This window comes from Orycteropus afer, unplaced genomic scaffold, assembly GCF_000298275.1.
Source record: "Orycteropus afer afer isolate SDZICR_OR568_19922 unplaced genomic scaffold, OryAfe1.0 scaffold00206, whole genome shotgun sequence".
In the NCBI taxonomy this organism is placed as follows: domain Eukaryota; kingdom Metazoa; phylum Chordata; class Mammalia; order Tubulidentata; family Orycteropodidae; genus Orycteropus; species Orycteropus afer.
In genome coordinates this window covers 2,192,001-2,205,411 of record NW_006921793.1, presented here as the reverse complement: position 1 = coordinate 2,205,411, position 13,411 = coordinate 2,192,001, and the positions used below count along the sequence as shown (strand labels likewise).

Sequence of the window (13,411 nt, the reverse complement as noted above, 5' to 3'; positions counted from 1 at the left end):
AATTGAATGTACAAACACCATAGGGTTTCATACTGAATAAATAGGGCTAATTAGACCTGGTGGCAAGTCTGAGTCATGGGTTTGTCTCAGGCTCAGCATTGTCTTAGGTCAGGATATACTCTAAAGACTCCCACTTATTATTAATAATAAATTCTTAATGTATAGTCCGAACAATTTCAGAGTTCCCATAAATTTCCTCATCTTCAGACTCAGAGGTGGTTCCATTGCTGGAAGGTGTGTGAAGGTGGCTGGGGGCCCCACTGGCTTGGCAAACATACCACTCATTGAGGTTGGTGACCTGAGGGGATAGAGTGCTGGAGCGACTCCTGGTTGGTTCCAGCACAGGGGACAAGGGGGCACCCATTGGAGTTCCCATTGATGAATAACCAAGGGTTCCTGGAGAAGGCGGTGGAGACTTGCAATGAATTTTCATGTGCTTCCTCAGAGAGCTTGGGTGAGTGTAGGATTTGTCACAGCCTCTAATCTTGCAGTAGTAGGGTTTGTCACTGGTGTGGACATGAGAATGTTTCTTTCGATCACTACTGTTGGCAAACTTCCTGTCACAACCATCAAATTCACATTTGAAAGGCTTTTCCCCTGAAACAGAATAGAAAACGTTAACAACTGCTTTCCAGGAACCTCTCACTTGACAGAGAAATCTTGGATGCATTTCCCCAACTCCCATCCTAATTCCTAGGTTATAGGATGAAATGCAGAAGGGTCATTTCAGGGATTGGCCTAGTGTCTACTGGCCTAGAGTCTCTCCTTGGCCCTGCAGATCCTAACAGTAGCAGCTCTGGGCTTGGAGGAGGATACCTGCAGTATTACAGGGGTCAGGATGACAATAGCTGGACCAAGGTCCAGGAGGTAATGCTGAAACATACTTAACCCACATAACCACCTCCACTTCCCTTAGGGCCCACACAAACAAAAAAATAAAAATGAACAGGAGATCCCCTCCACCAAGAGAAACACTGATAAAATAGTACTTCCAAAGTCACAGCTAGGGGCAAGAATACAAAGGAAAAGAAACAAAAAATAAACATATACACTAAAGTAAAAGTAAATTGGAGGTTCAGTAAAACTGTAAGAGAATAATGGCATTTTATTTGAGAGTATTCTCTAGGACTTCATTGATGGAAAAGGGCAGGAGAAGAGGATGTGGAATTGGGGAAGAAAAGGAAATAAAACAATCCTTTTCTTTTTAGAAATAAAGGCACCTGTAAAACACACAATCCCACCACAAGATTTTTACAAGCCTAGCTAGGCAAATAGGTTATTGGCCTCTGCATTCTACTAGCTTTCCTTACAACTTGCAGTGCAATTAAGAGCATTGAGGACTAGAACCTTAACAAACATTAATAAAGACTACAAGCCTCAGCCAGAACCTACCATTTACCTGACCCCACAAGTAAACTTATTCTAACAGCTTTCTACATTGTTAGTCAAAAGAGATGACTATGTACCTACCTGTCTCTTGGCCCATTGCTCCTTTAAGCTGCCCTAAACAGTCCAGTAATACCATGTTTTTAAAACCAAAACCCCTTGGTCAAGTACGTATAAAATCTCAATAAGGTAACTAGATAAACTGAGCCACATTACACATTGGTGTTAAAAAGCAAATAAGACAGCAGGTAACAGAATAACTGGATTTTTCCTCTCACTTTATAAGTTTCATGTGTATGAGTCTATAACTAAACAAGTCATTTTATGCATATTATTACAACGTAATATTTTCCTTTTATTTTTATAGGTTGTAAAAAATAAATCTGTCCCCGTTTCAGAAGCTACTCTGGTGACACACTAGGTATGGCCTCTTTTCCCTTAATTTTGGATTTATTTTTTTAACACAAAAAATTCTAAAGACTCAGCTTCTTGTACTTAAATTTCCATGGTGAAGTTTCTTATTCTTTTCCTATAAATATTTCAGTGTAGTTTTTTTGCCTTTTATTTTTTTTTAACATTTTATCAATAACAACTGCTTTAGTGCCAGAGTATGTAAGCACATCAAAAGTATTTAAATGCCTAAAATACATCTTACCTAACTGGAAATATTGTTTAAAAAATAAATTAGATATTGTTCAAACACACTGTACCTCCTATATTGAACTATAGGTAGAGGAAAAAACACAAAATCTTGATGATCACAATCTTTAAAAAAAAAAATTCAGTAGATGAGATACAACCAATTCCTTTTTATCAATCTTCTTTTCCCCTGATTTCTGTATTCCTAAATTGGCCATAATACTAATTTAGCACAGCATTTTTTTTTTTTTTAAACAAAAAACAACACATATAATCCGCTTTCTCCATGAAGGTTTAAGTCCTTTTACTTATTCACACAATGCAAATGTGCGATATTGCTTTTTAGAATTCTTATGTTTCTGAACAACCAACATATCCCAATTGTAAACATAAACGCTTTGACCATTACTGGCTCCTCTGCTCCACATGATAAAAGAAAGCAATTAGATTCAGGAAACGGAGAAAAGGAGAAGAAAGAAAGGTAGAAAATTGAGGATAAAGGGGCAGAAAGTGGGAAAAGGAAAGGGTAATATAATTGCCTGTGTTATTCAGGGAGCCTAACAGGGCAGTGAGTAAATTCTACCAAATGAAAAAGACTACAAAGCTCCAGTGTTTACAATTCACATACTGACCAGGGGGTCACGACAGAATTTAACTGTACAGAGTTCGAGACATTGACGCTGGTCAGAAAGTTAGAAAAGCTATGTTTGTTAACTCCCAGGTTCTACCAGTTCTCTGAGTACTTGAGTTCGGCCAAGACGACGTTATAAACAGAACTGGTGCAGGCCTCTGGGTCAGGAAATGGGCCTTCAGGAGAGGCTGCAGGATGTTTCTCTTAGATCCATCTGTTCCAAGATCTCTGATAACCCCCAAAGTAACCTTCAAAAAGGAAAGCGGAGTGGTATGGAGAATGACAAGGTAAGATAGTCCCTCTTTGGATACAATGCCCAGTGACACCTCCAAAAACTACAGGCCCGAGTTTTAGGATCATAAAGTGAAACGCCTTAAGGACCCGGCATTCTTCACTGACTGGGCCCATGGAACCGCGCGTGGAGCAGAAAATGCAACAGTCTCCACGAGGTGATGCCAGAAAACAAGGCATGGGTGCCCCCATAGCCAGACAGACTGTGGGGCTTGAGGGAGGGTGGCCAGGCTCTCCCCGCCCCCCATGAACGCGCACACGCACCACCCACCCCACCCCGCTAGGCCTTCGCGGGAGGTGGGGCCCAGCCGGGCCTGCTCTGGGGCAGGTGTCGGAAGGCTAGGATTCCGGTTAGCTTCCATGTGTAAATTTCAAGTCACTTGTTTTGGGGAAGCGGAAACTGCCCTCAGCACCCGGCGGCCAGGAGAAGGTTCATGTCCCCTCCCCTCCGGAGACTTGAAAAGGCGGGAAGGACCCAAGACTGCTAACATAGTAAAGGTTTCCTTTTGGGGACAGAGTTGGGAAGCCTATACCACCCATGCTCCGAGTACTCCCTTCATGGCAACTGGCCCCAGCCCCATGGGTAAATGCCAGGTTTGGGGACAAGTAGCTGCCTTAGCAGTTTAGGAGTTTTTACTATAATCTCGTGTTTTCTTTTGGGAAAAATCATTAAAGCAAACCGATCCAGGTTACAAAAACTGGGGTTCCTTGAAAAACATGCTGCCAGACCGTTATCAGACGCGTATGGAGATTGGTGTAAAGTGTTCAGGGCCCCAGCCTTGGCTATGTCCAGTGGGCTGAGTGGCTCTCCAGGCCCCGACCCAGCTCCTCCTGCAAATCAACCTAATCCTCTCAGCCCAGGCTTCTGGCCTGGCGTTGAGGCCCAAGCCCGATGGATGCCTCCTTGTTGCTGCAGCGCCGATAAATCAGCCAAGTAATTACTGAACATAAACTCCAGTTACTTAAGTGTCCTCGGAGGGGTAATATTGTCTGCCCCTATAAATTCCGATTGTGCTAGGGCTCATCAGTACTTTCACCCAAGGTACTCATCCGTTCAAAGGGGGCACACCACAAACATTAGAGATCTCACCCCACACCGCATGCTTTCTTATGCGAGGCCACGACGCCCTCAAAGGCAAGGCTTTCGGGGGCGATGGGAGGGTGTCCCACGGCGCCTAGGGCTTCACTCAAGTTCCAAGGCGAGGTTGGCTCCCCGACCGCGCGGGTGGTTTTGTGTCCTCCCCCAACTAGAACCTTATTAGAAGGGCAGAAGCCAAATTATCCAGCATTCTCCAGGGCATGTGTAATAAAATGTGTGAAAGAGTGGTGTATGACTATGTGTGACAGTACAGATTTGCAAGACGGCGTGTAAATGAGAAAGGTGTGTGGATGAGTACATATGGAAAGTAAATGCGTAAAAGCAGGCATGGAGGTAATCCAGTGAATGGGAGGCAGGAGAGTATGGGGAAAAGAGGAAAAGTAGATGAGCTGTTCCTGCGAGGTGTGTCCATGTTAAGACGTATGTGTGGGGGGTGTGTCTGTGTGTGTGTGTGTGTGTGTGTGTGTCTAAAGCAGATCTCCTAGGTCGCGCACCTCTCCCCGCCTCTCGCACCCTGCTCCACAGGACTGGACCCCCACAGGGCCTCTAGGAGGGGCCAGACCGACCTCGGCCAGGTGTGGCCCTACCCTAATGCAGGCCGAAATCCCCACGCGCCCCTCCCACGCCCGCTCTCTGTAGCACAGCGACCGTGTGAGGTCTGCGACCAGGAGAGGGGCGCGGAGAGGATGGCTCCACCTCAGATGCCCCCTTCCCCGCCGTCCTCCCGAGTTCCTGGGGCTGGACGGATGGGGGCTGCCGACCGTCCTGGGCAGCTTCCTGCTCTTGCTGCTGCTTCTGCTTCCGGGCGTTGGCGGCGGCGGCTGGAGCGCGTTGCCGATCCCGGCGGAGGGGCTGCGGACGCGCTGAAGACTCCGCCGTGTGGGAAACCGGCGCGGGGCCTGTGTGTGCTATCGAATTACTTATTACAGAAAAAAAAGAGGGGGAGAGAAAAAAAAGAAGTCACATGTCCGGGTTGTACGTATGCGAAGAGAAGCAGCAGCAGGAGGAAAAAATTAAGGCGAGCAAGAAGAGTAAGAGCAGCAGAGGCGGAAGCTGTGGCGGCGCAAAAAGCGGCGGCAGCGGCACGGCCGGGGACAGACACCCACCTGTATGAGTGCGCTTGTGGATCTTGAGGTTCTCCGAGCGTGCAAAGACCTTGCCACAGCCCGGGAAGGGGCACGGGAAAGGCTTCTCGCCGGTGTGTACGCGGATGTGGTTGATAAGCTTGTATTTGGCCTTAAAGGGCTTGCCTTCGCGGGGACAGTCCTCCCAAAAGCAGACGTGGCTGCTCTGCTCCGGGCCGCCCACGTGCTCCACGGTGACGTGGTTCACCAGCTCGTGCATGGTGCCGAAAGTTTTGGAGCAGGGCTTGGCGCCGCCGACCGGGGGCGGTGGCGGTGGTGGAGGCTGTGGCGGCCCGGCCAGCTCATCGGGGTCGATCCACTTGCAGATGAGCTCCTGCTTGATTGGCTGCCGCATGTAGCGCAGGAAGGCCCCGGCCGCCCCTGGGAGGTGGGGGTGGTGCTGGTGCGGGTGCTGCGCGGGCGGCGGCGCCGGGGGCGGTGCGTGGTGTTGCAGGTGGGGCCCCGGCCCCGCTGCTGCTGCGGCTGCCGCAGCCGCCGCCAGGTTCAGGTTTAAGTTCACGGCTCCGTAACCATGGAGGGCGGCAGCTGCAGCAGCAGCAGCCACCGCCCCGTAGTGCGCGTCCCCTGAGCGCGGCGCGAAGGGCGGCTCGGCGCGGCCGTACAGCTCCGCCGCCGCGGCTGCAGCGGCTGCCGCTAGCCCGAGGCGCATCTGGCCGTTGAGTGGGTGCGGGTGGCCGCCAGGGGCCCCCGGAGTGTCGTGCAGCGCAGGGAAGAGCGTCGGGCCCCCGCTGCCTCCGCCGTCCGGGCCCGCATAGGTGCCGCTGGCGGAGATGAACATGCCGGCGGAGTGGGGAGGCGGGGCCGGGTGCTGGGGGGAGTTGGGGCCGGACCGCTCCCCTCCGAGTGGGGCCCCGTGCATGGCCGCCGCGGGGGCCGTGGCGGAAAGGTCCCTCCGGAGGACGAAGTCCCTGCTGTGGCCTTTGCCGCTGTTGCCGCCGCCGCCACTGTTGGTGGTGGTGTAGCCCGAGAGGGCAAGAGGAGGAGGGGAAGGGGAGGGAGGAAGAGGAGGGGCTGGGGGCGGGGGCGCAGAGGACTGCTCGCAGCTGCTGCCCCCGCCGTCGGGAGAGGTGCCCGCGCCGGAGTGTGCGATGGTGGCTGCAGCGCTGGCGACAGCCGCCGGGGCCTTGGGCTGCGCCGGGAGCACCTGGGAGGGAGGGCTGAGACCGAGCGCGCTCGCCTGAGCCCCGTGCTCGGGTCCGAGCGGAGAGACAGCTACGCCGGGGTCAGCGCTCAGGTCCCGCGGGCGGAGGTGCGTGGCGGCGCCGCGGAGTTGGGAGTGGGCGGGCGGGCTCGCCAGCGCCCGGAAGCCTGTCATATTCTGAAGCGACTGGGCTTTAGCCGTTGCCAAATCCGCTAATCTCAGCTCTGGCGGGTTCCTCTTGCTCAAAGGGGCCTCCATCATAACTACATAATCAGGCCCATAGACCTTTACTGGGGGGGCCTTTTTCTCTGTGTACGCCTTCAAAAACATGTATATATTAGGCCCTCTTTAACATCTTTTGTCCTGGCCTCCTAACTCTGCTTATTCCTGTTCCCACTCTGTCTTCCAGCGATTGGCAGAGCGAACACCACATTTGAGTTTCACAGTGGGACCGAAATTTTGGAAATGGCAAGGGTGGGATTGGAGGTAGCAGCGTGATTGGCAGCAGCCGCGGCTGCCCGATTGGCTCCCTTTCAAGTCCTCAGCCCAGCGGGAAGCAGCTCGCGTGGTAGGGGCCGCCTTCGCTTTTGCTTCCCTTCCCTCCTCCCCTTGAGCCCTGCGTCCCCGCCCCCCCCCCCCCCCCCCCGGGATGCCCAAGTTGCACTTGCAGAAAGTTTCTGCTGGGCCTGCGCAGCCAGACCCTTGCGCTCCCGTGACGCGTGTCGTGGAGAGCGTGGGATGGCAAAAAGCTGAGGACCCCTGAGGGACAAAGGGCGGGAGGGGGGAGTTCAATTTCAACCCCCACCCCCACCCCACCCCACCCCACTCCCTGCCCCACTGCATCTCTTCCAGCACCCAAACTCTTTCCATCCCTTTCTTCCTTGAGCCTTGGGCTGGTCTCCTTACGAAGATGGTGAACAGACGTAGGCAATCGTTATACCTGTGGTGTTGATGCTCGAAAGTACTTATTTGGGAAGATCTAATCTGCCTAGCGCTCACGTAGGGCGCACAGACAGGAGACACTATGAAGAAGGATATTAAAAATCCTGTTGGTAGTAAAACAACTCCAGTGATTTGCTTCCAAAAACTACCAGGTGAAGTCAAAATAAATCTTTCCTGTTTTACCTCCACTTTTTAGCTCATGGAGTCCTTTTCAGAGTGGTTGAAAGGAGTTGGCTAGAAGTGTAATCCCACAGCTCATCGGTTCCAGATCTGCCACTTGCAATTAGATCTACTAGGGGGTGCAGGGGGTGGGGTGGCGCATCGGGCAGCAATTCTAACTTTGGCTTTCCGAGATACAGTGGCAGGGCAGGCCAAACAGCAACTCTCCAGAAAGGATCAGCTAAATAAGCAATGTCTTTTAAGTAGATTTTCTTTATCTGGTTCAGAATACACTCCAGATTAGTGCTTCAGTTTTGTTTTTTTTTTTTTTTTTTTTTTTTGAGAGGAGCACAAATGAGAATTGATCCAGTAAAATAATAATTTTAAGGTAAAAAATTGTCTTTGCTATTTACTTGCTAATGGAATAATCTTTTCTTTTCTTACCATTTTCTGATAAGCTGGTCTACCTGGAGAGAAAATCATGCTTGAAAACAGGCTTTTCCTTTTTCAGTTCATCCCATCCCTTTCAAACGTCTGCTGTCATATCAATTTTTTATTTTATTTTTTTTAATAGGTCCCTGTGTCACTTTTCTGGGAGTGTAAAAATGTGGAACAAAACAAAAAAAATAGGGTTTTACTGTGTAATTGTGTCACTTCAGTTTTTGAAAACAAAATATTTTAAAATTTTTGTGATGTTCCAAAATACTAAAAAAAAATTAAAGTCAGAGTCCCCCCCCCCTTAAATATTTTGCTGTCCTCCATAATGGTTTTTGTTTTTAGAGTGATCATGACTAGACTAATTTTTTTTTCTCTTTAAGATTTAATAAAGCATTAATTATTACCAACTTGATTTGCTTGCTGTCCTAGTGAAAATAGACTGCACAAAGCCATCATCTGGTATATGGTTCTGGGAAATAGTAAGAAATGTTTTCCAAAGAGTTGATTAGATAGCACCATTATTGACATGAACAGTGTTTAACAGGGAGCTGCTTTGTGATCCTTGGGAACATCATTTCTGTTATAAAACTGACAAGCAAACAAAGTACTACAAATTTCAAATAGACTATTTCTTTAAGCTTCAGTTGAAGCTCAAATATGGAGGAATAAAAGCACAAGTGGAAACACAACGAAAAATTTTTAATAAACTGACAAAATCCACATTCATATTTGGAGAAAACTAGTCCTTTCACAATTTTCGTTTCAAAGACAACTCAGGGCAGTCAAGCAAAGGTTGAGTAAGGATTGTGCCATCTCTGGATAGATTATAAAGGAAGCATTATATGTGCAATTGTCACCATTGCCTTCATTGCCTCAAAACATTTCAAATGTGTTTCCTTTATTTGAATTTATTGACTATGAGTACCAATACTTGCGTAATGTAAGTTTCATATTCAATCCTGCAAGTTATAAGTAAAAACAAAAAAATTAATCAAGAAAGAAGAAAATAAACACAATCTAGTCTTTAATATGGACTGTTTAGTATTTTTATTGTGTAATAAAATGGGTACCTCTACCCCCTTCAGAATAGCTTTTCCTCAAAATTATAACTGCTTTGTTTTATTGAATTGCTGGAATTTAATGGTTTAATGGGTGAAGGCATGAAGGAAAGGCTGTAAAAATGTGAATAATGGTGCAGCAGAGCCATGCGGAATCTGGAACCCGCCTCCTTGTACAACTCTTGTTAAACACAGCATGATATGTATCTGTCATCGATTTAATACGTCTTAATTCAAATATAGTTCCCTGATCAATTTCTTTTTATGGAAACCTTTAAAAAGGAAAGACTTGCTTAGGAAATAACAGAGATTTGGGTAGGATTGGAAAAAGGGATATTTACAAAGTGAATTTAATGAATATTTGCAAATTTATGACCAAACACAGACCCTAAAAAGATAATTGACTCAGGTAAGTCGACTTGAGATGCTAATTCTAAAAAGAAAGGACTGGGAGCAAAATTTCAATCAACACCAATAAGGCGCCAATAAACTGCATGCCAATTAAACCTGAGAATAGGCCTAGCTAGATGGTCATCAGGAAGGCTCGCCATGGATTTCCGGGATTGCCTTTCTTTATAAAAGAGCTTTTTATTTTGTAGACGGCGCTTTTTGTTATTGTGATGACCCGCCTGACCCCAGGTGCGCTGTTTCTTTTTCAAGCTAATTGAGAGTCAAATCAAACCTCCTTAACATCCCGAGTTTCTAAGAACCAATAACTGTGTCACACTTCCTAAATAAACATCAACAATTTCCAAGGAGTTGAAGAAAAGAATAATAATCGTAATAAAAACAGGGGCTCTAGAGATCATTATGGCAGTTCTCGTTCTGTGGGTTTAGCCCCATGTTCAGACTGTGGTGCTGGCTGCCAGGGTCCGTCCCCAAAATTTACGCCTTGGTCTGCTCTTCTGCAGGGGAGGTGCTTGGGATGGGGGGGTGGGAGAGCATCAGTAGGGTAAGCCCTGGAAATACCCTTTCTGAGGTCAACAGGGGCTCTTGTTGAGTCATCTCCAGACCTCTCGATTGCACCCGAACTCTAACCTCCTTCTAGCCTAAAACAAAGGTGCAAGGAGTCTGGGGAAGTAAGAGGAACACCAAACGCCGAGCTGGCCCGAACCCGGCAGCTATGCGGCCCTCAACTACCTACAGGCAACAGGATCGTGTCTTTGGGGATGCCCGGGCTGACGCTTACTGCTACCCGCTGCTTGGACATGGGGACTGGGGTTCCACGGGTCCCCGGTGCCCTCGATTCTTCACTGAATGTAGCCAAGTTTTCTTGCGATGGGTGTGGGCAATTAATAAACTCTAAGGAAAGTGAATTGGACATTTCCTGGCTTTTGAGCCTTTGTTTGATTGTTTCTGCAGGCAAGGGGAGGGGAAAACCCGGGGACGGTGGGGTGGAAAAGAAAGGAACTGGGGGACACAACGAGCCGCCTTTTATTGTCCCTACAATTGCTTTATGACTCGCATGTCCTGCGTGATTCCTCCAAGAGGGGCCTCCTTGCAGAATAGCTGGGTGCCCGGCGGGCTCGAAGTGCCTAGTGTCATTTGAGCCGCGATGTAGGCAGGTTCAAGGGCGAACGGGACGCCCTGAGTTACTGGAGGGATCGATGGACCATTAAAACCCAGTTCAAGAGGGCCAATGGGTGCTCGATAAGGTGGGGAGTACTACAGACACTGGGAAATAGCTGTTGGTCCACTGAGACCTCTGAAGCCAGGGCGAGGGCAAAGGAGCCTACAAAGCTGCTTTCGGTCGACCTTTGTCACGGCCGGAAGTGATGGGAACTTTGGGTTCAAGATGCAATCCTGTTCGAATCAGGGTCGCCAAGCTTGTGAGCATCTGAGGTCTGAAGCTGCCTTTCCCCGCCGTCTGCCTGTCTTGTACTCGGCAGGGACCATATCCTCCACCCTCCCGCCTTCACCTCTCGGGAACTGACCCGACTCGCGGACGATGGCGGAGCCCAGCGGCCTTGGGTGCTCCCAAGCGCCTCCCAATTCGCAGCTCTCTGAGCAGCTCCTTGAGAGTCGCCCCTCTTTCCCGCTATTCTGATCTCTCATTAAATTCTCAGGCTTCACAGATACATGTGGCGCTAAGAGTAACCAAAAACGCTAACGTTTATGATCTTGCCACATGTACATGGACTTAACACGAATAAGAAAGCAGAAGATTGAGGCTGTGTCGGCATGACAGAGACATTAGATCCTGGGCAGATTTTGTTGTTAGATAGTAAAAGAATTGGACACAGCTTTTGCTCTCTTCCACCTTAGTGGGTAAGAGCCATTGAAAAATTATCATTCTTTCTACTTCCACACTGCTAAAGACTAAGTTGGGAGAAATTTAGCCTGTTATCAAATACTCCCATTTGTTTATCTTGTTTATCAATCATCTTTATCTTTAGAGATTGGGAGTTGTTGGATGAGGTTGTCTTGAACTACATTTGACCATTAGGACTGGTAATTTCTTGGGAACTGCACCACTGTTGTGTTTTAAAATAAGCTCAGAACATCAAACAAGAACCACAAAACACCCATTACATGTTCACAGTTCATATAACCACCCAATATTTATTTATATTGGCCCCAAGAAGTGCTTCCCTTCCTCTTCATTCCCTATCCTTTAGATTTTTTTTTTTTTAAATGAGGCAATAAGGGAGAAATAGATGTTGTGCAGTTAAAAAAAAAATCTCAAATTTGTGGGGAGTCCCCCTCCCCTCACTCCCACATCTCTTCCAATATCTATACTTCAATATTTGAAGAAGCTGTTGGGATAAATCAAATAGTGACACGTTGATGGATTTACTTGTGTAAGCAATATGGTTGACATATGGCATTGTTATTTATGAATGACAGCATAAATTATATTACAAAGCCTACTGCAGTAATACTGCAGTTTATTGGAAAGCTGCTCGCCTGTCACCAGTATTCAACCTCCCTGGATGTAGTTCACCTGGGAGCCCAAAGGATAACATACTCAGAATAATTAAACACATTAGTGTAAGCTAATGCCTCCAGTTTTACTTTTTTGTTTTCTTTGTGCAGTGGTAGAAACACTGTCATCAACAGGCAACAAAGTGAGGACCTTAGTTCTCTTCCTTTTGCAGAACCACGACCACTATTACCAGTGCAGTAGTAAAGGCAGGAGCAGCTGGTTGTCTTCTATTATTTTTATTTTTTTCTGGATCCCTTTTGGCAAATACACAAATGTTTGCATCCCTATCACTAAATTGCTGGTGAGCACATATTTCATATAGAGACTTTTTATAAGCCCAGTTACACAACAGTATGTTTTTAACAGTAGGAAAAAGATGAATCCCTTTTGGTTATCTAGAGAGGGCCTTATCCTGTAACACTTCTCCATCTCTACTCTACCTCCTCCTTCTTAAAAATGGTATTTAAAAATTACAATTTTGGCTGAGAGTTTCACGATTTCCCCTTATTTTACATTACACTTCCCTAAAGCCCTGACAAAGAACTTTTGTTTTAAGTGGATTTCTAAAGAGGAAGCTCCCTCCACCACACATGTGGTCTTTCATGGGTCAGGGGTTGACCAGCCCAGGAGTAGTTGAGAGGCTGAATCAAAGGTGACCGGCAACTTAATATCCTGTTGATGATCTTGTTGAATTTATCAGTCTGTGATACAGATGATGGTGCTGGAATTTTGTGAAATCCCCCTTTTTTTTTTTTTGTTTGTTTGGATTATATAGACATCTTATTACACACTTGTTTCTCCTATTTCTTCTCTCAGTTTCCCAACTCCCATTTCCATTCCTTGCCTTTAGAAGAAATTTTAAAGTTCAAATGGTAGGCAATCAGGTGTTTTTGCTTTTCAATTTAAAGGTCAGTTCTGTTCAAGTGTGTTTTTATTTTTTTCTGGCCTGCAATAGACACCTATGTGTGTGAGAGGGTATATGTGTATATACACTGTATTTATGTATACATACACAAAATACACATCCTACTACAAAAGAACTCAGTCCACAAACTGCAACGAGGTGAGATGCTCAGTTGATGAATGCAGGGGTGTTTGGTGGGATTTTCTATTTCTGGAAGACAATTAGAATTCTCAATCCTCCAGTCATTCTCTCCACTTGCCCAGAGACGAACCCCCGCTAGTCTGCGCACAGGCCCGCCACGCAGATCCATCTCACTTAGAGCAAAGCCGAGATCGACACTCACCAGCCCTCCCCACCACACACACACCAGGTTCCGGCCCAGCCCCAGAGCAAGCTCCGTAAGATTTCGGAAGAACGATTTTGGAAAACTTACAAAGAGAGGGCGTGTTTGCCTAATGGAGACACCGCCTCAGACTGGCCCTTCCAGAAACCTGTTGAAAAATTGAACTCACTCACGCCCTCTGTAATACAGCTTGGCCGTTATATATATATATAATTAATTTCCTCCACGAAGGAAACCTATTTTGAGGCAGTAACTGTAACTCTGAGAGCCTTTGCAGTTCCCATTTTTTTTCTTGCTCTCTTTTTCCTT

At 47.2% G+C, this 13,411-nt stretch overlaps 1 protein-coding gene across 1 annotated transcript; it reads right to left on the bottom strand.

Annotated features, from left to right (window-relative positions):
- Positions 1 to 154: 154 nt before the first annotated feature.
- ZIC5 (Zic family member 5) lies at positions 155 to 6,662 on the bottom strand. Its single transcript, XM_007948154.2, has 2 exons — positions 5,153 to 6,662; positions 155 to 597 (listed from the first exon to the last, which is right to left on the bottom strand). Exons 1-2 carry the CDS (start codon positions 6,660 to 6,662, stop codon positions 155 to 157), a joined length of 1,953 nt encoding a protein of 650 aa, XP_007946345.1.
- Between the last annotated feature and the right edge of the window lie 6,749 nt (positions 6,663 to 13,411).